Source organism: Rhineura floridana, chromosome 5 (genome assembly GCF_030035675.1).
Source record: "Rhineura floridana isolate rRhiFlo1 chromosome 5, rRhiFlo1.hap2, whole genome shotgun sequence".
NCBI classification, from domain to species: Eukaryota; Metazoa; Chordata; class Lepidosauria; order Squamata; family Rhineuridae; genus Rhineura; species Rhineura floridana.
Genome location: NC_084484.1, coordinates 99,728,733 through 99,750,382, shown reverse-complemented (window position 1 = coordinate 99,750,382; position 21,650 = coordinate 99,728,733). Strand labels below are relative to the sequence as shown.

Sequence of the window (21,650 nt, the reverse complement as noted above, 5' to 3'; positions counted from 1 at the left end):
CCATCACTACTAAACAGCTTTGGTCAAAAATTATTTTTAAAGGGGTATGTGACTTGGAGCTATGTTCTGATGTGAAAAATTATGGGAACTAAACATTCTGTTGTTTCACTCTCATTTTAGTCTCCTCTAGCAACAACTGCGTGTGTAGAGGAGCAGCAGAAATGACCATAGGAGAAAATAGGCTAATTCTTAATATTGAAAACTTTTTGTTTTTCTGCAGTTGATATAGACATAGATCACAGTCTTCAGCCATGTATTCTGCAACTGAACCATTATGGTCCATGGTAAGACTAAGCAGGTTGTAGATTATGGCCATTGGTTGATAGCTGCTTTTGGTCCAGGAAGGTCATATGAGTGTTACATATGCAATGCAGTATTTGTGAATCATATACATATTGTATACAGAGATCTCTGAAGAATAATACTAAAAGAAACAAATCTGCTATAGTTCTGAATGTATTAAATATTTTCTTGACAGGTGGAACTCACAGGTAATAGCATTTATGAATATATACATCCATCAGACCATGATGAAATGACAGCAGTCCTAACAGCTCACCAGCCTCTTCACCCTCATCTCTTACAAGGTACTTCCATGGGTTATGACTATATGCATGTAAAAAGGATGATAAGATGTTGTGCTGTTCTTAACATGCTAATGCTTAATTCATTGAAATTTACAAACGTAAAATGGGTACCTGGCCAAGTGTCTCATTTAGCTATTTTAATCTGTCATCTCATCCAATCTCTGAAAATATTATAAAAAAATGCTACTCTTGCTTCAGCCATGTAGTAGAAGTACAATATTAGATTTTGTTCCCAGTGATGAAGCTTTGAGTTGTAGACCACAGTTTGAACTAATAAAAAACTTTGCTCTGTGAACGAGGGTACAGGAGGTATAGAGTTATAAAAGATGGTTTGTGATCGTTTGGCAACTGATAACAGACAAAACATCCTGAAGCTTTATGTGATCTTTCTTCAAAACACATGAAAAATGGGAGACAGCAAATAAGGCTGAGTTCATTCCATCACCCCAGGGATGCTTCTGGGTTGCATGAAAGCTAAATACAATTTCATAGAAGTGGCTAAAGAATCTTCTTTAATTGTCATGTGCAATCTCAATGAACAAACACAAATTCATTACATAAAATAGCCAATGCCTCCTTTTCTATACCATGACATATAACAGAGCAAACCATTTAAATGTATATAGGACATTTTAATTTGTAAATTCTTTTTGAAGTTGGACATGTTGTCTTTGAATTTCCAAGAAAAGGAAGGGGATAATTTAAGAGATACACTTGATAAAAACAAAAAACAAATAATTCATTTTTAAAAATTGCATTGACAACAGATCTGTGAGCATATTGTCTTTAATTTCATGTGTATTTGATAATTGGTATCTCAGTTCAAAGCAGACATGCAAATAAAAATGTGGCTTGGATGGGTCTGTTTTCTTTCTTACAATCTGGATTGTCCGATCTTCAAAGTATCTGCAATCTATTTGATGTATGAATTAAAGGTGCACAAATGCCTTGGGGCATGATCTCTTCTGTCCCATGTGGAGAGTTTCTTATAAGGCCCAATAGACTTCTTTCCTTCCCTTTCTGTGTCATACAAGCAGCAGCAAATTCCCAGCCATTACAGTGGAATAATGAGGGAGGGCTGGATAGGCAAATTGGAACCATGCTGGCCTCTTGTTCTGAGTAATGGCCAGTGCATGTGCTCCAAGAGAGAAAGGAGGAGAACATGTACTATCGAGACCTGTCACAGTCCTTCAGGTGGTGGTTGCACCCACAGGGCGATGAATTGTGCCCTTGGGAGTTGAGGTCTAGAACTGCAACGTACCCATTTGTGTTAGCTGTAATCTTCGTTTAGCAAATGTTGAGATGTTAGGAATGTGGCTCAGTTCCATGGGGTGGGATCTATCTGAGGAAGACCTAAAGTACTCACTATAAACTAGACTAACTCCAGGAGGCAATGGGGGATATAGCTGGAAGATTTGGAGTGGAAGGGTTTCTTGTTTTGTCTCCTGGTTGAATTCACAATGCTTCTGCTACAAGAATTAATCTGAGGGCCAAACTAGGTAGGTGTGTGTGTGTGCTGTTACATGCACACTTACCTGTTTGGTTATAAGGCAAGGGGAATTCACTCCCCTTAAATAATAGACAGGTGCCATCTCTGTTGTCTTTTTGGCACCTGTTGAAGATCATCCTCTTTCAACAAGCTTTTTAATTAGTGACCTTATCTTGACTTGAAATAGCAATAGCAGACTATGGGACACCTGGCAGGAAAGGATTTTTGTTTATTATTCTAATATTGTCATCTTTTCCTCAATGTGTTGAAGTAAATATATGGTTGCTATTACACTTCTGTTTGGTGCATGGGATGGCAAGTCACCTAGTCAGATAGATTTCTAGGAATTTGGATAGGACCAATGGAAAAGTTCTTCACAGTTTATGAACCCAGCTCTTAGGTGGCTCAGGGGTTATGTATCTTCTTGGATTTGGAGACGCCTTGCTATTTATGCAAGTGTACATTAGCGATGGATGGATCAGTCTATTTCTGGTCTGTGTGTGTTCACATATGTTCACAAATCTGTTCTGTCCTGTTTCTGCATCAATCTGCATTTTTTAAAACCCCAGAATTCTCATTAATGTGTTTTTTTTAACAAAATACACATTTTGTACTCATTTTATTCTAAAATGCACATTTTTGTTTGTGTTTTGGTACATTTTCTGAGCCCTATATTGCAAAAATTGGAGAAGTGCAAAAATAAATGCATTCTGATCCACATACTAGTCTGGTGAGTGCAAATCTAGTCAGTTTGCTTAAAAATGCAGACCAAACTAACTCCTCAGGTGTCTCTAGGTTAGATGTATGGGCATTTGTGTCTGATGACTGGCCTGCAGGTGACGTCAACCTGCCAGTTGTGTGGTGCCCTACTTTCTCTCACCAGGCAGCTTACTGCAGTTGTCTAGTAACATCAGGATATCCTCTGTGTGGCACTGGTTCTAGAGGAAAGAAAAAGTGACTGCATTCTGTAAAAGAGTGTAGGCTGTGCGTAGATGTGAGATGCTCAAATATTTGGAGGTTTGCAAATACAGGTATAAGGCCACATTTTAGGGAGTTTATATGTTTAGTGTTCATGTTTGTAAACAACTTATTGTGAAATATTTCTTTCCAAATAGGGATGTTCAGTGGAAGACATGAAGGGATGTGAATGCACACATCTTGATTTGGTGAAAGCAGTTCAAGTTCTTTATCAGTAGGAAGTAAATTAAGGTAGCATTCCTATGCACACTTACCTGGGACTAAGTCTCACTGAACTCAGTGAGGCTTACTTCTGAGTAGTCATGCATAAGATCACACTGTTAGTTTGTTAGACTATAGAAGGCCTCCAAAAGGGGGGTTAGGAAGTTGTTAGGGAAGTGATGACTCCTTGAAACTACTTTGGTCTAGTTTTTGTGAATCACTAAATACAGTCTCGATTTTACATTGCATTTCTATTAAGATGGTATTACCCTGTAAAAAAAAAGTATAAAAATATGGCAGCACTGATAGTACATGGAATAAACATTTTCATAGTTTACATTTATTTTTATATAAGAACAAGTGCCAAATACATTTCTGCATTTTAATATAGTATCTTAATTGGAAAGAACATTTTCTTATTAGAAAGTGTTCTCCAACTGGATAGAAGAAGTAAAAATGGAGAGAAGAGAAGCCCTGCACTCCAGTTTAACATTCTAACCGTAAGAGTTTCCAACACCAAGTATTCAGAAATTATCAAAAGAGAATACAGTAGGGCCCCACTCATATTGTCTAAAACTGAAGCCCGGCAAAAAGTGGAACTCCTTTAATAAAATGGCGCCTGATGCCCCAAAAATGCCATAAAAGTGGAACAAGCGCTGTATGAGTGGGGCCAAAAAGCGGGGCCCTACTGTAGAGAGAATATCTTTGTTTGAGGCGGTGGTCCTGGATGCACTAAATGTGCCAGTTTTACATCGATTCCTAAAGAAATCTGTTAGACCCAGATGATCTTGTCAACTTCCTACTAGTTACCAATATGCCATTTTTGAGCAAGGTATTCAAGTAAGCAGTGGCAAGGCAACTCCAAATGCTCTTAGATGACACTTATCATATAAATCCATTTTTGGCTAGGGTTTGTTACAGACACAGCTTTGATCATCCAGATGCCTCTTTTCTTTATTTAATGTATATCCCACCTTCCTTCCAAAAGGAACCCAGTCTCTGTGCCAGCAGAGAGACTGGGGAGGTACAACCCTGTTGATTTTCCTGGACCTCTCACTGGTGTACATTGCTATCAACTATGATATCCTGCTGAGTTGGCTGTGGTAGGAATTGGAAAATAGCTTTGGGTGCTTCTGCTTCTTCCTTGATGGTCAGTTCTAAAACAACTTCTAGGTAGTTATGCTATGATGTTCTGCAGGTTTTGTCCCACATCCTGTTCAGCATCTATATGAATCTGAGCGAGATGTTACTCATATGCTGATGACACAAAGCTTCATTTCCTTTATGCATCAAATTCAGGTGAAACTTTAAAAGTGCTGAATTATTGTCAGATGCTGTTATACTCTACCTGAAAAACCAGGTTCCCACTCTGGAGGTGCTGTTAAATATCTTTAGAGACCCAGGTGGCCTCTGTGGCATGAAGTACATTTCACTTGCCAAGGGGTGGTGCACCAACTGCAATCCTTCCTTAACAACAGAAATAGCCTGGCCAGAGTTATCCATGTTTTTGTTTAGACTATTGTAATGTGCTGCATTTGGGATACTTTTTGAGGACTCTTTAGAAACTACAGTTAGTGCAAAATACAACAGCACGTTTATTAAGTGGGGCTGGTTATATTGGAGTTTTTAAATAGCTACATTGGGTTCCAATTAATTTCCAAGTACAATTCAACTTGCTGGTTTTGAACTACCCTGTGCTAATAACAAACTCATTCTGCAAGGCCACATAAACAGCAAACATTTATTGCACTATTGGAGTCCCCCAAAGGATCCTGGGAAGTGTAGTTTGTGAAGAGTGCTGATAGTTCTTAGGAGGCCCCTATTCGCCCTACAGACCTGCAATTCCCAGTTCCCTGAGAAGAGGGATTGTTTGTTAAACCACTCTTAAGAATTGTAGCTCTGTAAGGGGAACAGGGGTCTCCTAACAACTCTCAGCACTCTTCACAAACTGCACTTCCCAGGATTCTTTGTGGGAAGTCATGACTGTAAAGTGGAATAATAGTGAAATAAATGTATAGTGTGAATGTGGCCCAAGTGTAGCCAAAATGTTACCGTCTACACACAAGAGTCAGTATTAGCATACTAGGTTTACAAAAGTACAAAAATCTTCAAGAAAAAAACTGGGGTGAGGGGAGAGACAAAAACACCCCAATGGGGACATGCACAGTGGCCACAGAATGCTTACAAGGGAGAGGATAGATGGAATACAGTATCCTGGAAGAGGTATGGCACCTGGCTGGAACACTGAACTGGGGCACTCCACACAGCAACTTTTTGCTACAGGTCCCTTTTGTAAAGCCCTAAGTGGCTTGGGATCAGGGTACCTGAAATACCTCTTTCCTCCACACGAACCTGCCTATGTGTTGAGATTTGCCTTTTGAAGTAAAGTGGATGATGAATGGAAACAGGGTCTTTTTAGTTGTGGAACTCTGGTTCTGGAATTCTCTTACCATGGAGGCTTTCTTGGTGCCATGTTTGTTTGTTTTGTTTTGCCTTTTTATTTGCCCAGACCTTTTAGTTTTTTTTTTAAAAAAAATGTATATGCTGTTTTCTGCTGGTATTTTATTTGCCTTGCTGTGATTTCTGCTTTTTATAATGTTCTATTGTTTTTGTTGCTTTATTCGGTAAGCTATTCAGAGTTTAGGCTGCAGATGACTAATAATTTAAAGAAAGAAACATTATTGAATGCAGCTTCAAACCATTTTGCAACAGTTTATAATTTCCAGATTTATTTTGGCATGTCACTATGGGATGGTCCTTCCTTAATTTTTGTTGTTTCATCCCCCCAAAAAACTGGTAATGTATGGAGAGGAAGACAGCACTGTTTTCCATTCAGACTTAGCCCCTTTCAAACATTCAGTCAGGGTGGAGCTTCAAAATATCTGTATCCTATGTCTGAGCATTCAAGTACCCTGTTACTTTTTTGAGGGCAAGAAATCATGTGAACTGGTCCTAAACAATTAAGCATTCATGCTGGCAGCTCATTTCACAGAGCTATTTGCACAATGGAGGGGAGGTGCTTCCAACATTTTCCCACTGTGCTATTGCAGAGCCAACTCCTAAATATATAAACCAAGGCACACTTTTAAGTAAAAAGGTGAGGCTTTAAAATTTATACTTCATAATTCCATTATATCAGTAAGCTTTACATTACATCAACTTGAAGATGACTGATATTGCAATCCTATGCAAATTTACAAGTGTAGCCCTCATTGAACATAGTAGGGCTATTTTCTGAATACATATGCATAGGATTGTGGTGTGAGTTATATGAAAAACCCAATCACATGCCATCATTCTAATGCTAGAAGGATGGCAGAAAGTATCTGCAACAAAGAGATAATATGGATTTTAATCTAGGCATTTATTTATATAAACTGATTATCACAAAGATGAATAATGCAAATGTGAAGAGTTGGTTACTGTGGGAAAATTCTGTTTCTCTCTCTTATATGTACATATACATGCACGCACACACACACACCTCTGAGTATCATGAATTTATTGCACGTGAGAGGACTTTGTCCAGAAAGGTAGCCTAAAAATGCTTAAAATAAACAAATTCATGGTTTTTTTAGTGATCCTTAAAATCATGAGGCTGGTAACGAAAAATGTAGATTGGGAAGCCAGTTAATTTTATGACATTGACACTATTCTATTATCACTTTCACATTCATGCTTAAGGTGAAAGCATAGTTTTTCTTTAAAAAATCACAGCTTTAATATTAAAAACTATTCTAAAACTGCAAAAGGAGTATTGTGTAGAATTGTGAAGCATTTTTATTTTGTTTTCAGAGTATGAAATAGAGAGATCTTTTTTCCTGCGAATGAAGTGTGTCTTGGCCAAACGGAATGCAGGACTAACATGTAGTGGTTACAAGGTAAAGTGCTCAGATTATTGCCATCTTCACAGGGCAACAGGTTTTAGTTATGTAAGATCACCTTAGGATCAACACATATTTTACAATAATATAGCTATCTGTAACATTGATGTTAGGTCTGAGCCAAAATGGAAGGGAGGCTATAAAAATTCTCCCCATCAAGAAATGCCCTCACCCTGTTTTATGGGGTATGTGGGGGTTTGTGAAATATGGCAAAAATGCATCTCTATTCAAAGTGTAGTCAGGAAGCCTTCATTCTGATATGGCTTCATGAGATCATCGTGAAGCCAAACCTGACTGTCAATCTGATATTCTCATGCTGCTTATAATTGTCTGGGATTGCCTCAGGAAGAATCCTTTTTTAAAAATTGCACTAAAACTGCAGATCAGGGGGGGAAAGCATCTGAGAACAGTGTGCAAAAAAATATAAGCCAGTAATGTGAAACACTCTAGTCTGTTTTGCCCTGAAAATGTTCACAGGTGAAAATTTAGTACAGCCCTAATTAATAGCACCTGTATAACCACACTGGCACCCCAGTTGTGGAATTTCCTGCCCAAGGAGGCTTGTATTGCACTCTTCCTACTACTTTTGAGGGGGCTAATGAAAGTTGTTTGATTGCAAAGAGCTTCTTAATTGAGCTAAGTTTAAAACTGGATATTTTGTCTTTTGTTCCCTTGTTTTATCACTGGGAGAGGGGCCATGGCTCAGTGCTTTGCATACAGAAGGTCACAGGTTCTCTCCATGGCATTTCCAATTAGAAGATGATGTAGCAGGTGATAGGAAAGACTTCTTCCACAGACCCATGAGAGTTTCTGTCATTGTAGACATTACTGGGCAAGATGCACAGATAGTCTGACCTAGTATAATACAGCTTCCTATGGGGTCTTGTTCCATATAATTTTGTGCTTTATGTTTCGTACTGTGAACTGCCCATGCTGCTTTGCTATGGAGAAATACAGAAATGAAATAAACACATTTATAAACTCCAGTGCATTGCTTCCCTTCTCCTTCTACTAATTAGTAGACTGTTGGGTAACCTGTGCTTTCTCCTTATCTCCCTCATGTATGTTCTTTCTATTACTTGTTTCTCTTTCTCCCCACTTCTTCCATGTCCATAGCTTCTTATGGGCATATGCTTTGCAATAAAGCTTACAGCCTGATCCTGTGTATGTTTACTCAGAAGGAAGTCTCTATTAAGTTTATGGGGCTTATTTGCAAGTAAACAATCACAGTCTTGTTTGTTTTCCTTTGCCATCTCATGCTGTGCCCTAGGAAAAGCCACTTTTGTATCCCCTGCTGCCCCCAAATCCTGTCTGCAATGATTGTGGGAAAAGTCATTTGTCCTTTGCTCCATCAGCAGCCTTTGCGAAAGCAGCTTCACAAATGGCCTATTTGCAATAATAGCAGCAAACTCTGAAGATGAGAAGGATTGATGGTGAGAACTGCACAGCAGCAGTTTCTCCTCCTCTTCCCTCTCAGAGTGAATGTGAGGAGGCAAAGGTTGAAAGCCTGTGCGGTTACATGGCAGTGAGCCCCACTGAACTCAGTGGACTTATTTTTGAGTAAATATGCATACGATCAGACTGTAACCCGATGATATATGCAAAAGGTCCCAGGTTCAATCCCAGGCATCTCCAGGTAGGGCTGGGAGGGAACCCTGTCTGAAATCCTGGAGAGCTGCTGCCAAGTCAGGCAGCTTTCTCTGTTCTTCTAAATGCATGTAATTGCTCCCATTCACTACATAAGTTCATAACATGTGACAGTGTAGGCTCTGTCTGCACAATCAGAAACTCTGAAAAAGGCAGGTTCCCAATTGCATGTACAGTGCCGCCACACACACACACACACACACACACACACACACACACACACACACACACACACACACACACACACACACACACACACACACACACACACACACACACACACACACACACACACACACACACACACACACACACACACACACACACACACACACACACACACACACACACACACACACACACACACACACACACTTTTTTATAAATTATGCTGAATTGATGTAGGGTTGGAGTTGCAGCCTTTTGGGGACAGTAAACATATCTGGAAGTTTGAGAATTGTCATATAATGTTGGCATACAGTTCATGGCAAATTAACATTCACCTGTAACCAGTCATATTAACAGATTATTCAGTGGGAAATAGATATGTGTATGTACACACACACATTTCCGTCCCCATTCACAAATTTACATTTTTCCCCCACATCGTACTAGGTTATCCACTGCAGTGGCTATTTGAAGATACGGCAGTACATGTTGGATATGTCTTTGTATGATACCTGTTACCAAATTGTGGGCCTGGTTGCTGTAGGTCAGTCATTACCTCCCAGTGCAATCACTGAGATCAAACTTCATAGTAATATGTTTATGTTCAGAGCAAGCCTGGACTTAAAACTAATATTTCTAGATTCCAGGTAAGTAAACATTTATTTTTAAAAATGTCTATTCCACCTTTCCATATTCTTGTGGCAACTTCCAAAAGATATAAAGCTAAAAAAAAAGTAAAGAAACAATGCAAATGATATAAAACTGCAGCAGCAACATTCTTTGTATTGTTAAAACATTTGAAAACTAAGCTAAGTCACAAGAATATTTAGAAATTCTAACAATGCTTTATCGAGACATGCAGTTACATGTTATGCCTGTGTTTGAACATGGAGTAAAGTGAGACTTAAACATCACTGACGATTAAGCACAGTGAAGATAAATATTCATGGAGTGAGTATTTTTATTTTGGTGGCATCTAGCAGTCATGGTTGAAATTGAGTTAATCTGAATTACTGAAAGACTAAGGTTGTGTTTTGAAGACCTGATATTCTTTAATTATGCAGAGTGGAAAAAGTACTAGATTACTACATGGCATAGTTGACAAATGAGTCTTAAGTATTTCAGTTCAAATTGGAAGCCTTTGGCAAAACTTCATACACACATTGGAACTCTGAAGTTCTTACTTTGTACTTTTATCACAAAATCATATTCTCTCAATGTTTTACTCCTAACCTTATAGTTTTAAGGACTGGGATGCAACTTCGTTGGTATTGCTAGTGTACCATGGGGATGCTGTTTCAAATAGCCATTTGTAAGACATTGGTTTGTCTACATTTGAGCATTATTTAGCTGTCAATCCATTTTTTCCCATTTGAATTAGACCAGAGTTTTCTACACCTAAATGCATTTGAATTTTTGTACGAGGTGCAACTTCAGCCTTTCCCGTTCATACCAGTAGGCGTTCCCTTTTGTGTTGTCCCTGCCTTCTAATTTGTTGATTCTATTATGGTGATTAAGTGCCATCAGGCTATTTGTGCAGATAAATGTGCATGCACTTCATTATTTTAAAAAAAATCCCACCCAGGAAGTGAATAATAGACACAGTCACGCAATTGTAAATTCTCAGAACACACTTTTGTAGTTATCTGGTTTTTGCAAATCTGACAGATCAAAAGAAACACACACACACACATATATATTTCTGGTGTGCTCCGAAGTGGAGTATAGCCCATGGCTATACTCCACTTAGGAGCACACCGGAAATAGTTACGAGCACAGCCAGAAAAGAAATAAAAGCACCATTGGGCATGGAAAGGAGAGTAGCAGAAAGCGACAAAAACACTGAAACAAATACTCTGCGACCCTGAGATGAATGGTTTGGAGCCCTATTTTCCCCAATTGATTGGATTATCTTTGTATTGTGTGAACCCAAATTAACAGGAGAAAAGCATTAAGATCGGGGTTGTTTGATGGTAATGGCACGTTGAATGCACAAATTAAAGGGGACTGGAAACAGATGCACACATACAGTAAACTCCAGTGTGGACAAACCTGTAACATTCAGCATTGGCTTGAATCTTAACTTATACAAAAGAGGCCTTTGTTACTAAAATGCCAAAGTGAATTGCCACAGGTTCTATTCCCATAGAAGAGGAAAGTCTTCTCTGGCCATTCTTGCTGTGTACAACACATCTCAATTAGAACTGCAATCCAGTACATGTCTACTCAGAAGTAAGCTCCATTGGGTTCAATGGGACTTACTCCAAGGTAAGTATGTGTTAGATTGCAGCCTAAATTATTGTATATAATTTAAATTGCCCTAAATTATTGTGTTTTTTTAAAAAAAAGCCAGCTGCGGGTCTTCAAATTCAAATTAATTTATTGATCATTTATTTTTAGTATTTTTAGACCATTTACAGAGCAATCCAACTCAGTGGAAGCCGGCGTAAGTTTTGCTGGAGCAAGAGAAGTCAGTGAAAAGTTCTGCCGCATCCAATTGCCATTCAGGAGCCTGTGGGATGGCTGAACGCCAGCTCAGCCAGGAGCTGCACGCAGGGACCACAAAGTAAAAGCCTGCTCTCCCAAATACCCCTACTGGGGATTAAGCCCTCTCCATTGACTTCTGTTGCAATTACTTTCTTAGACTGAACTTTTTCCCGGTGTAACTTTTGCCTGGATTGGGACCTGCAGGAGTGCTCCAAACATGAGTTGGATGTGGCCTAAATTCCCTCATCTTGGACCCTCTCCTGACATACCCCTTTTTGGGGCCTTCCAGTGGCTTACGCCGGCTCCACTTGCGCTGGTCTCGACTCAGCTGTCTGGGTCCCAGCTCAGCTGGGTGGAGGGACTTGACAGCATTATTCGGCTGAGCCGGGACCTAGCTAGCTCTGCTGAAGATCTGCCGCATCCAACTCTCCTCAGCCTGGCGTAAATGCTAGTTGGATTGCATCATAAATCATAAAAAATTCAAAGTAGTGTACAACAAAATCAATACAAACAGTCAATAAAATATTATAAATGCAGTTTAAAACACAAAGTTCCTGTTTCATTGGCAGTTATACTGACCAAGCAGAATCTTTCTTGGACATTTTTGGTGTTGCACTGGGGTAAGTGGTACAATATTGTCTTGTTCCCAGTTCAACATAATTTAAAAATAATGGGAAAATGGCCATTAGACAGAAACAAAAGAGTCTGACAGGCGTGCCGTCAGATTTTTAGAGCATCAGCCACTATAGGGTTAGATACTTTAAAAGCTAAAATGAAGTTGCTTTCATAAATATTTCTCAAACTGAATACTGCTCGTGATATCTATTGATTACTTGATTTAAGTATATTTGACAATATTTCATAGCTGATATGCAGTAGTGTTTAGTATTTAATAGCATTTACTCTTATATTACTAATATCAAGTTAAACTTCTCTGTAACTACAATGAAATGAAAAGGGGATAGTAACCATGCTGGGTGAGAGACTGGATTATGTCTGTGCTGTGAGCTACAGAGATTTTTTTTGCTAAGAAGTGACCTTTCCCTTTATAAGATAAGCAGCACATTTTATCAGACTTTAGTGGAGAATGCATTCATTTAAAATAATCATTACATGCACATAAATCTTCATTTAAAAATTATAAAATTTAAAATTCATTTAAAATGAAGCAGTGCTGAAGGTTACGTTGTAGAGAAGAACTGAAAAGTTTGGGGGAGTGGACACACGAGTACTCTTGTTTCTCTATCCTTCTCAGTGTTCAAAAGGAGGCTAAAAACTTGACACTGAAATTCTGTATGCTACTATCAAAACCTCCCAGAAGTTGATCCTGAGAGATAAATGTAAAATCTGTTGCCTTGAAGACAAAACTGCAAATTCATGACTGCAGTGGTACAGGAAAATGAATTCTGTCAGCATTATTTGGTTTCATTTGCTTTATTAACTCATTTCCTCTTGTATGTGTATGTTCATTACAAACAGGAAATTAGTTCTATATAATGCCTCTGTAGATAGTTGTATTTTATGCTTTCAAACAGAATGCTCTATCCAACCTTCCCCTCCCCTCAAAAAAGAAAGGAAAGGGAAGATGTCAGTGTTACAATTACTTAAAGGAAAATGTTTATTAATATTTTCTTGCTGTAATCTGTAATTGGCAGGTGAAAACATAGCACATGCTTTCCCAACCTGGTGCCTTACAGATGTTTTAGATAGCTGTCAGAGATTATGGGGATTAAAATCCAAAACAACTGCAAGGCACCAGGTTGGGAGAAAGCTGACATAGCCTTTTATTATGCCTGTTGTAAGTAGTAATAGCACCTTCTCTGGGTAGCAAACAAGATGGGCCTTGTGGGTGGGTTTAGCATGCTCATGGCCAGATAATCTGGATTATCATGTTAAAATGAAAGGACTGTTATCTATGCAGAGTGGATTCATAAGCACATCCTATCACTTGATGTAGTGCAGGGGTTCCCAAACTTCTTTTCACATGGACCACTTGAAAACTGTTTAGGGTGTTGGCGGACCACTTAATTATTTTTCTGCCCTTTCCCTCCCAAACTTATTCACAGTTTTGTCTTTTTTCTCCCCCCAACTTCATGCAGATGATTTTATGCACATTTACTCAGAAGTAAGGCCCACCAAGATTAGTGGATTGCATAGGATTGCAGCCTTAGAAGCTTGATCCTGTGCACTTTTACTCAAAAAGAAGCCTGTGTTCTCTAGGATGCTTACTTGCAAGTAAGCATCATGGTTCATAGCCTACAAATCTTTATTGGTTTCACCCCTCCTTATATCCAGGCTGCTGAGAAGGAAAGGAGACTTCTGCTTCAAGGGGAGGTGCAGCTGATCCCATGCATATTTTCTCAGGACTAAGCCCCACCAAGATCAATGGCAGATGTTCATAGGGCTGCAGCCTTAGTGCATATAGGAGTGCAGTGTAAATTGATTTGTCTTAAGGATGCTATACTGTTAATAAGGGACTGAATAAGCTTCCACTTCAAGGGGGAAAGAGTATCTCCAGTACCCTGCCCTGCCAGCTTGTTCACTTCTGCATCTTCTTTTCAAGAATGTGGAGTAAGGTGTAAGGATATTAAGTGAGTTAGGACCTGGGAGACAAGGGTTCAAATCCTCACTTGGCCATGAAGCTTGCTGGGTGACCTTAGGCCAATCACTCTGTCTCAGCCTAACCTACCTCACAGGGCTGTTGTAAGAATAAATTGGGGGTGGAGAACCTTGAGCCTTGAAGGAAGGCTAAAAGCTAACATTATTTATTTATTTGTTTGATTTATATCCCGCCCTTCCTCCCAGCAGGAGCCCAGGGCGACAAACAGAAGCACTAAAAATGCATCAAAACTTCATAAAAGCAGACCTTAAAATGCACCAAAACAAAACAACTTTAAAAACATTTTTAAAAAAGCTTTTGAAACATCTTTTAAAAAAAACATTGTTTTTTAAAAATAAACATATTAAACAGCAATTGCAACACAGACGCAGACTGGGATAGGTCTCAACTTAAAAGGCTTGTTGAAAGAGGAAAGACTTCAAAAGGCGCAGAAAAGATAACAGAGATGGCTCCTTCCTAATATTTAAGGGGAGGGAATTCCACAGGGTAGGTGCTGCCACACTAAAGGTCTGTTTCCTATGTTGTGCGGAACAGACCTCCTGATAAGATGGTATCTGCAGGAGGCCCTCACCTGCAGAACGCAGTGATCGACTGGGTATATAAGGGGAAGACGGTCTTTCAGGTATCCTGGTCCCGAGCTGTATAGGGCTTTGTACACCAAAACTAGAACCTTGAACTTGGCCCTGTATAATGGATACATAACAAACAGAAACTTAGAGCTGAACCTCCCTCTTCCGAAGATTGCAGCTGCAATCAGATATTATCCAAGAGTAGGCCTCATTGAATACAGTGATGCTTATTGTCAGACTCCTACTTTGGGTCTGGTCTCGTAATGGATCTCTCACACTGGCCCCAGCACAGGTCTCTCACGATACCACTACTAGGCGCCACCACCTGACACTCTGTAACGCAATACTGCCCTGAGACTGTGCCTTAGTCTCCTCCTCCAATTGCTACGTAGTGTCTGGGTGCACTTACAGGGCACAACCCCCTTTTATCTTTCTGCCCTTAAAGATTACAGCCGTGGGTTACTTTTGGATACCTGCTGCTGTTACACTATCCCTTCACCGCTGCCACCATTGATGCTGTTCCGAGCTTTGGAATTGCTCTGCCCACCCTTCTGGTCTGTACAGGAATACTCCACATTAACGTATGCAATGGGTCCAGAGCGAGTACGTAAACCGAAAATGTACTTAAAGTGAAGCACTACCTTTTTTGACTTATTGATGCATATACTGCACTGCAATCATCATATATGGGCATAACTGATGTAAATAACGCATTTATAACTAAAATAAACACAGTAGGCCTTATTTTAAGAAAAGGTTTGTAGTTGGAAACTGATCGGGCGGTGGCGTCATACAGTTAAGTGTCCGTTCTTGCAAAGCGAGTGTACATAAACGGGAATGGTGCTACTGTAAATATGTCCGTACTTGCGAGTATCTGTAAAGTGAAGGTCCGTATAGCGGGGTATTCGTGTAATATCCCAGCCAAGGATCAGGCGTGTTGTTAAACCAAAACTGTTTATTTAAAAACACAAGGAATAAACAAGATTACTTTAAGTTCAGTCAACGTGTGTGGTTACATATAATAGTTTTCTCTTTAGATACCTTAGTCCTAAAACCTGCCTCACTACCTGCCTAAACACAAATCTACCCCTCCAAAACCCACAACCAACTCCCACACTCCAACTGTCATTCTCTCATTTATACCTTCAATCACTCAGACACTGAGCCAATCACAACTCAGTATTGCTCAACATTCCAACCTATGTACTCCCTCCTCTCACTTACTCTACTTACCACATTTACCCTACAAAACGGATACTTTGCATAATTACTGTACAACATTTACAGGGGCATCACACTTCTGAGTAAACATGCATAGATAGATTTGGGCAATAATGGGGAAGTTTCAACAGCAGTGAATGGGGGGAAGTAGGAAGGCAAGATAGCAAACAAAAAGGAGACTCATTCCTGGGGCCCCTGCAGCATAAGCTAGCATCCCCTGTCGCTACACATCCTACTTCTCCCACCCTACTAATACCACTCGGGACAGTCCCTCCCTCCCTGCTCCCTCTACCACCACCCAGCCATGTGAGTGAAAGAAGGAAAGACAAGTGAAGATGGAGAAAAGATCCCATCTATCCAGTCAGCTCACTGCATCTAGAGGAGAGAAAAAAGGCCTTGAGGGGGGAAGTTGCTGCTGCCTCCACTACTGGCTTTCTGAATAGGGGCAACCAGCGTTTGGCAGGAAGGTACGCAGGGCTCCTAGCAGTTTGTGGACCCCCAACCCCTAGCTCTGACCTCACTGAAATGCAGAGACTTGGAGCAGCCAGGCTAGGCTAGCTCATTTCACAGGCATTGATTTACCCTTTCAACCTGTCTGTCTGCGGCCCTGGCCACATGCAAAGCCCAGGCTTACGTTATGTTGGAGCAGGTGCTGTTATTGCGGTTCTATAAAAACACATCATGGACCACCAGCATGAAGCTCGTGGACCACTGGTGGTCTGCAGACCACAGTTTGGGAACCTCTGATCTAGTGATACTGCAAAGGAGGCTGAAACTATTAAAATCTTGCATCAGAATAGTGAAGTGGTCACACTTTTACATAATACAAGAGCTGCTGAAAACATAGCTTATCCTTTTATCCTTACTGGTAGTTCCTGAATTCTTTGTTGAGGTTTTTTAGTGTCCTGCTTTGTCATATCTAACTTAAATGTTATTTCATCCCATTCAGGGGCACTGCTATTTGTTTCCCCCTCTTCTAAGACAAATATCTAATTTCTTTTTGGCTGTCTCAAATTTATAAATTGATCATAGGCCCCATAGACTGATCACTCCTGTTACACTCATAAATCCTGCAAAAGGTAAATGAAAAATTGTCAGCAGTAAAGAAAAGGATCTTTGTTTACTGTTATATTGAGTAACTCACTATGCACAGAAGGAAGGAAGCACAAGACAAGACACTAATAGCTTTGAGTGGAAAAACTGACTGCCACGTTGCTGATGCATACCATTGAGTACACTTAGGATATATCCCCCTTCTCTGCTCAAGCAAAGATATAGTATTAAAGTATCTAGGTCAATGCATAGATTTAGTGTGATGTTGTTATCCTAAAGAAATAACTATCAAATTTGGGCCAGCAACAGGACTTAATGACAGCCAGGTGCTTCTGTAATGGGACGCTTGTACTCATTCAAGCCAGGTACCCCTTTAGAGTGCTAATATTGTCTCCAGAAGCCTTATAAAAAGACTCACAGCAATTCCTTTCACCTGTGCCATGAATCTTGTCCTTGAGTACTGCTAGTTGTAACCACTGGCAATTCTGAATGGGAGCAAACTTTCACGCTCAGTCCCATTAACCAGTCAATAGAGCCAGCAGCACATATGCCCATCATCTTACAAAATGGAGCAGCCACTAAGGATGCATGTTCCATCCTTTGCATGTTTACCACCAGCTGGTTTCCTCTCAAAAGTGAGAATTGCTATTATAAAATCCTCATGTATAGAATTGATGCTGTGTAGAGCTTGATATAGAGAGCCAGTGTGGTGTAGTGGTTAAGGTGTTGGACTATGACTTGGGAGGCCAGGATTCAAATCCACACGCAGCCATGAAGCTCACTGGGTGGCCTTGGGCCAGTCACTGCCTCTCAGCCTCAGAGGGAGGCAATGGTAAACCCCCTCTGAATACCTCTTACCATGAAAACCCTGTTCATAGGATCACCATAAGTTGGAATCGACTTGAAGGCAGTACATTTATATTTAGAGCTTGATATATTTCAGTACAATATTTTATACTGACATGTACATATGTATTTAAAATACTGATGAGATTTTACGAGTCTGTTCCATGAAGCTCTTACATACCATGTAACAACAAAGTTAAAAACAAAAAACAATTCTTAAGATTTAGAGGATGCTTCATTTCTGGAAAAATAGCATTTATTTCTGTCAAATATTTAAGGATGCTGTTTATTTAGTTATATTTTCTCTTGTAGAGTTACTGAATTAACTGGATATGAGCCACAGGACCTGATAGAGAAAACTCTCTACCACCACGTGCATGGATGTGATGTATTTCATTTACGATATGCTCACCATCTCTGTAAGTAATGGAAGACAAGTAAAATAATTTTGCAGTTGTCCTCCCTGGGGCTGAGGTTCATGAGGATTTTGACAAGGCAATGAGCACACCGGGTTTGTCCCTTACCAGATGATTTTATTCAGAGGGAGAGGAAAGGTAATTCAGAGGGAGAGGAAAGGTGGCGAGACTACTCACTGGGGCACAGTACTGTGAACTATTGTATTTTATCCCATTTTGATGTACGTCGCCTAGAGTGGCTATCTGCCAGATAGGCGACACACAAATTAAATATTATTATTATTATTAACGTGTTATCCCGCTGCTGAAAGAATTGCACTGGCTGTCCATTTGCTACCGGGCCAAGTTCAAGGTTCTAGTTTTAGTGTACAAAGCCCTACACAGCTTGGGACTAGGATACCTGAAAGACCGTCTTATCCCTTACATACATAGTTGATCACTGCGCTCTGCAGGTGAGGGCCTCCTGCAGATACCATCTTATCAGGAGGTCTGTTCTGCACAACATAGGAAACAGACCTTTAGTGTGGCAGCACCTACCCTGTGGAATTTCCTCCCTTTAAATATTAGACAGGCACTATCTCTGTTAACTTTTCGGTGCCTATTGAAGACCTTCCTCTTTCAACAAGCCTTTTAAGTTGAGACTTATCCCAGTCTGCATCTGTGTTGGAATTGCTTTTTAATATGTTCTTAAACCTTTTTTAAAATGCTTTTAATCTTAGAAGATGTTTTGATAGCTTTTTTTAAAGTAACGTTTTTGAAGATGTTTTGTTTTAATGTGTTTTAAAGTTTGTTTTTATGATGTTTTAATATTTTTAGTGTTTTTGTTTGCTGCCCTGGGCTCCTGCTGGGAGGAAGGGTGGGATATAAATCAAATAATAATAATAATAACAGCAACATCAACAACAAAACAACAACAAGAAAAAGGATATGAAAGATACAGAAACTGACATCCCTTCAGTTACTGGGAAGCCTGCTGCAGCAGTGGATGAGCTCCAGGGCCAGTCAGCTGTGGCATGATCATTGCCCACAGAGAGGTTGTCTGTTACAGGTTCCCTTGGAATGTTTATACTGTTTCCCCACCATAGGGACCAATACATTTTGCTGACTTATGCTTAGGTAACTGAATGATTATCAGTTACACCTGTGCTTTGGCAACTAATCTAATTAAGTGTAATCCGACTTGGACACCTGGCTATCTTGTCTGTAATGTACTCCGTAAATTTCGCATGGGAGCCAAGAGGACATTTAGGCACAAAGGATACCTGTAGGAGAAATAGGCACTGAAGGGAACATTTGCATCACACCATACTAATTCCTGGATATTACAATGGGTCTTCTGAGGGGTGCCGTTACGGCAGTGTTGTATGATGATGGTACCTGTGGGTTTTCACTGTATGTATAAGTGCTGGGAAAGCACAGCTTTCATGGCTCGTATGTCATAGTAAAAAAACTCGCATGTGAAATAGTAATGCATTACAGTCTACAACCAGGTTTCACATTAATTCGTAGTAGGGATGGAAAGATCTGTCAATTCGGTTCTCTCAGTTTCTCATTTTTCCAATCTTAAATTTAGTTCACATTTCTGCAGCAATTTGCAAACTTGTTTTTAAAAATTGTCATGAAAATTCTCCAGCGCTTTAGTTTGAATTTCTCCTAATAAACATATTTTTGTAGTCAGTTTTGACTAATGTACACATTTTTGCAAGCCATTTCTTGCCATATAATGTGTTATTGCATGTTATTTTCACTCATATATTAATTTTTATGTGCACTTTCTCCTAATATATGCATTTTTGTAAATATTGGTTGGTGAACTGTATTGCAAAATTCAAAAAAGCAAATTTTGAAGGAAGGCTTGTTTTGGTTCTCATGTTTTGGAAAGTACAAATTTGATAGATTTGGGTTGAAACTGAATTGAAATCTTTCCCCATCCTTAATTCATGGTGCAACCTTTTAATATGTGAAGCTACTGAAAAAGAAATTCTGCTAGCAAAGGAAACAGAATATCTGGAGTTTTGTTATCCATATTCTACTAGTTAAAAGAATGTGAACTAGTGTTTGAAAGGAGATGAGGTGACTGCTAAATAAGCAGATTGTTATAGCTGTTGCTGTAATACTAATAGAAGATATCCCAGAGAACTTCACTGGCAACATACCAAGCTATTGGGATCACCAGGGTAGGAATAGTGTTTGTGTAATTTACTGCTCCACACAGTTCTCCGGTTTTCATGTATGTTTAAGTAGTAATTGGCCAACTCTTGTTTAATCATGACAAATTTCTTCAACGTTCTGACAATGCAGTAGTCCCAGAATTCAAGTGTTCAGTCTAGATAACATTTGTTGATTGGCAGACATAGAAATGTATTAAATAACATAATTTATACTTTTTAGAAAAGTGTGCTTAGCCTGATCACTTTTGTTTTGAGGTAAAAGCAGCCCCACAGGACCTTGCACTGATTTCCCACCAAACATTGCCCTCACGTATCTGGTATTTGCCCCCCATGGTCTTGTTTACATCACCTTCTGGAGCAAATAGCAGTTGGGGAAGGCAACTGAATAATGTTACATTTATAATATGAATGGTTGTGTGTGTTGTTTGGCCCTGAGCAATTCATGTTCAAAACCTTCAGGCAATGGGCTACCTTAGCTGAACAAATCTATAATAAGAAAATCCAAACTCTCGTTAGGGCTTGCATATCTGTTAATACCTGAATCCAAAGTATTGGGATTAGAACAGATGTTTTACCTTTCTGTAACAATACATGGATCAGGAGGTTTGACAAGCAGTCTGTAAGGAAATATAACTAGGTTAAAGCTAGACCACTGTACTGAGCAGGACTTCTAACCTTCTTACCCAAAACCATGGTGTCCCATTTCTCTCATAAGCCACATGTGGAACTTTGGGGGAATCAAGGAGCTTGCAATATGGTATAAGGGTCTGCTTTTCTTCCATTTATTTATAAACAAATTTGTAAACCGTTATTTCATTTAAAAACAACATAAAACAGTTTATAACAAATAAAAAGTGTACAATAAAAACATTTAAAATACAGTAAAAACAAAGGTCAACTTCTGCAAAAAGACATAAGCTTGGTGGAACAGAAAGGTTTTCAGCAGGCGTAAGGTGCCTGCTGAGTCTCTGTTGGCAGGGCATTCTAGAGAACTGGGCCGATAATACCGAAGGGTCCCTTTTGTATCGCTGTTAAATGAGCCTTGCTACCTTAGAGGTTCCTGCAGTGCTGTTCTTGCAGATGATCTCAGTAACTGAGCTGGGATAGAAGGGTTCAGGTGGCCCCTAAGGTACCTTGGACCTAAGTTGTTCATGCCTTTGTAAATTAATACAAGGACCTTGAATCTGGCTCAGCAGTAGATGGGCAGCAAGTGCAGATGTTTTAGTAGTGGTGTTACATGTTGCCAGCCATGTGCCCCCGTCAGCAGTCTAGCTGCTGCATTTTGCACCAGCTGAAACTACTGAACCAGGCCC

At 39.7% G+C, this 21,650-nt stretch overlaps 1 protein-coding gene across 5 annotated transcripts in view; it reads left to right on the top strand.

Moving 5' to 3' along the window:
* SIM2 (SIM bHLH transcription factor 2) overlaps positions 1-21,650 on the top strand; it is an 81,099-nt gene that overhangs the window by 42,879 nt on the left and 16,570 nt on the right. For all 5 annotated transcript variants that reach the window (XM_061627695.1, XM_061627694.1, XM_061627697.1 and 2 more), the window contains 4 exons: positions 479-587; positions 7,051-7,136; positions 9,402-9,601; positions 18,063-18,169. In XM_061627695.1, the coding sequence (XP_061483679.1) occupies positions 479-587; positions 7,051-7,136; positions 9,402-9,601; positions 18,063-18,169 (502 nt within the window). The remainder of the gene's footprint in view (positions 1-478; positions 588-7,050; positions 7,137-9,401; positions 9,602-18,062; positions 18,170-21,650) is intronic.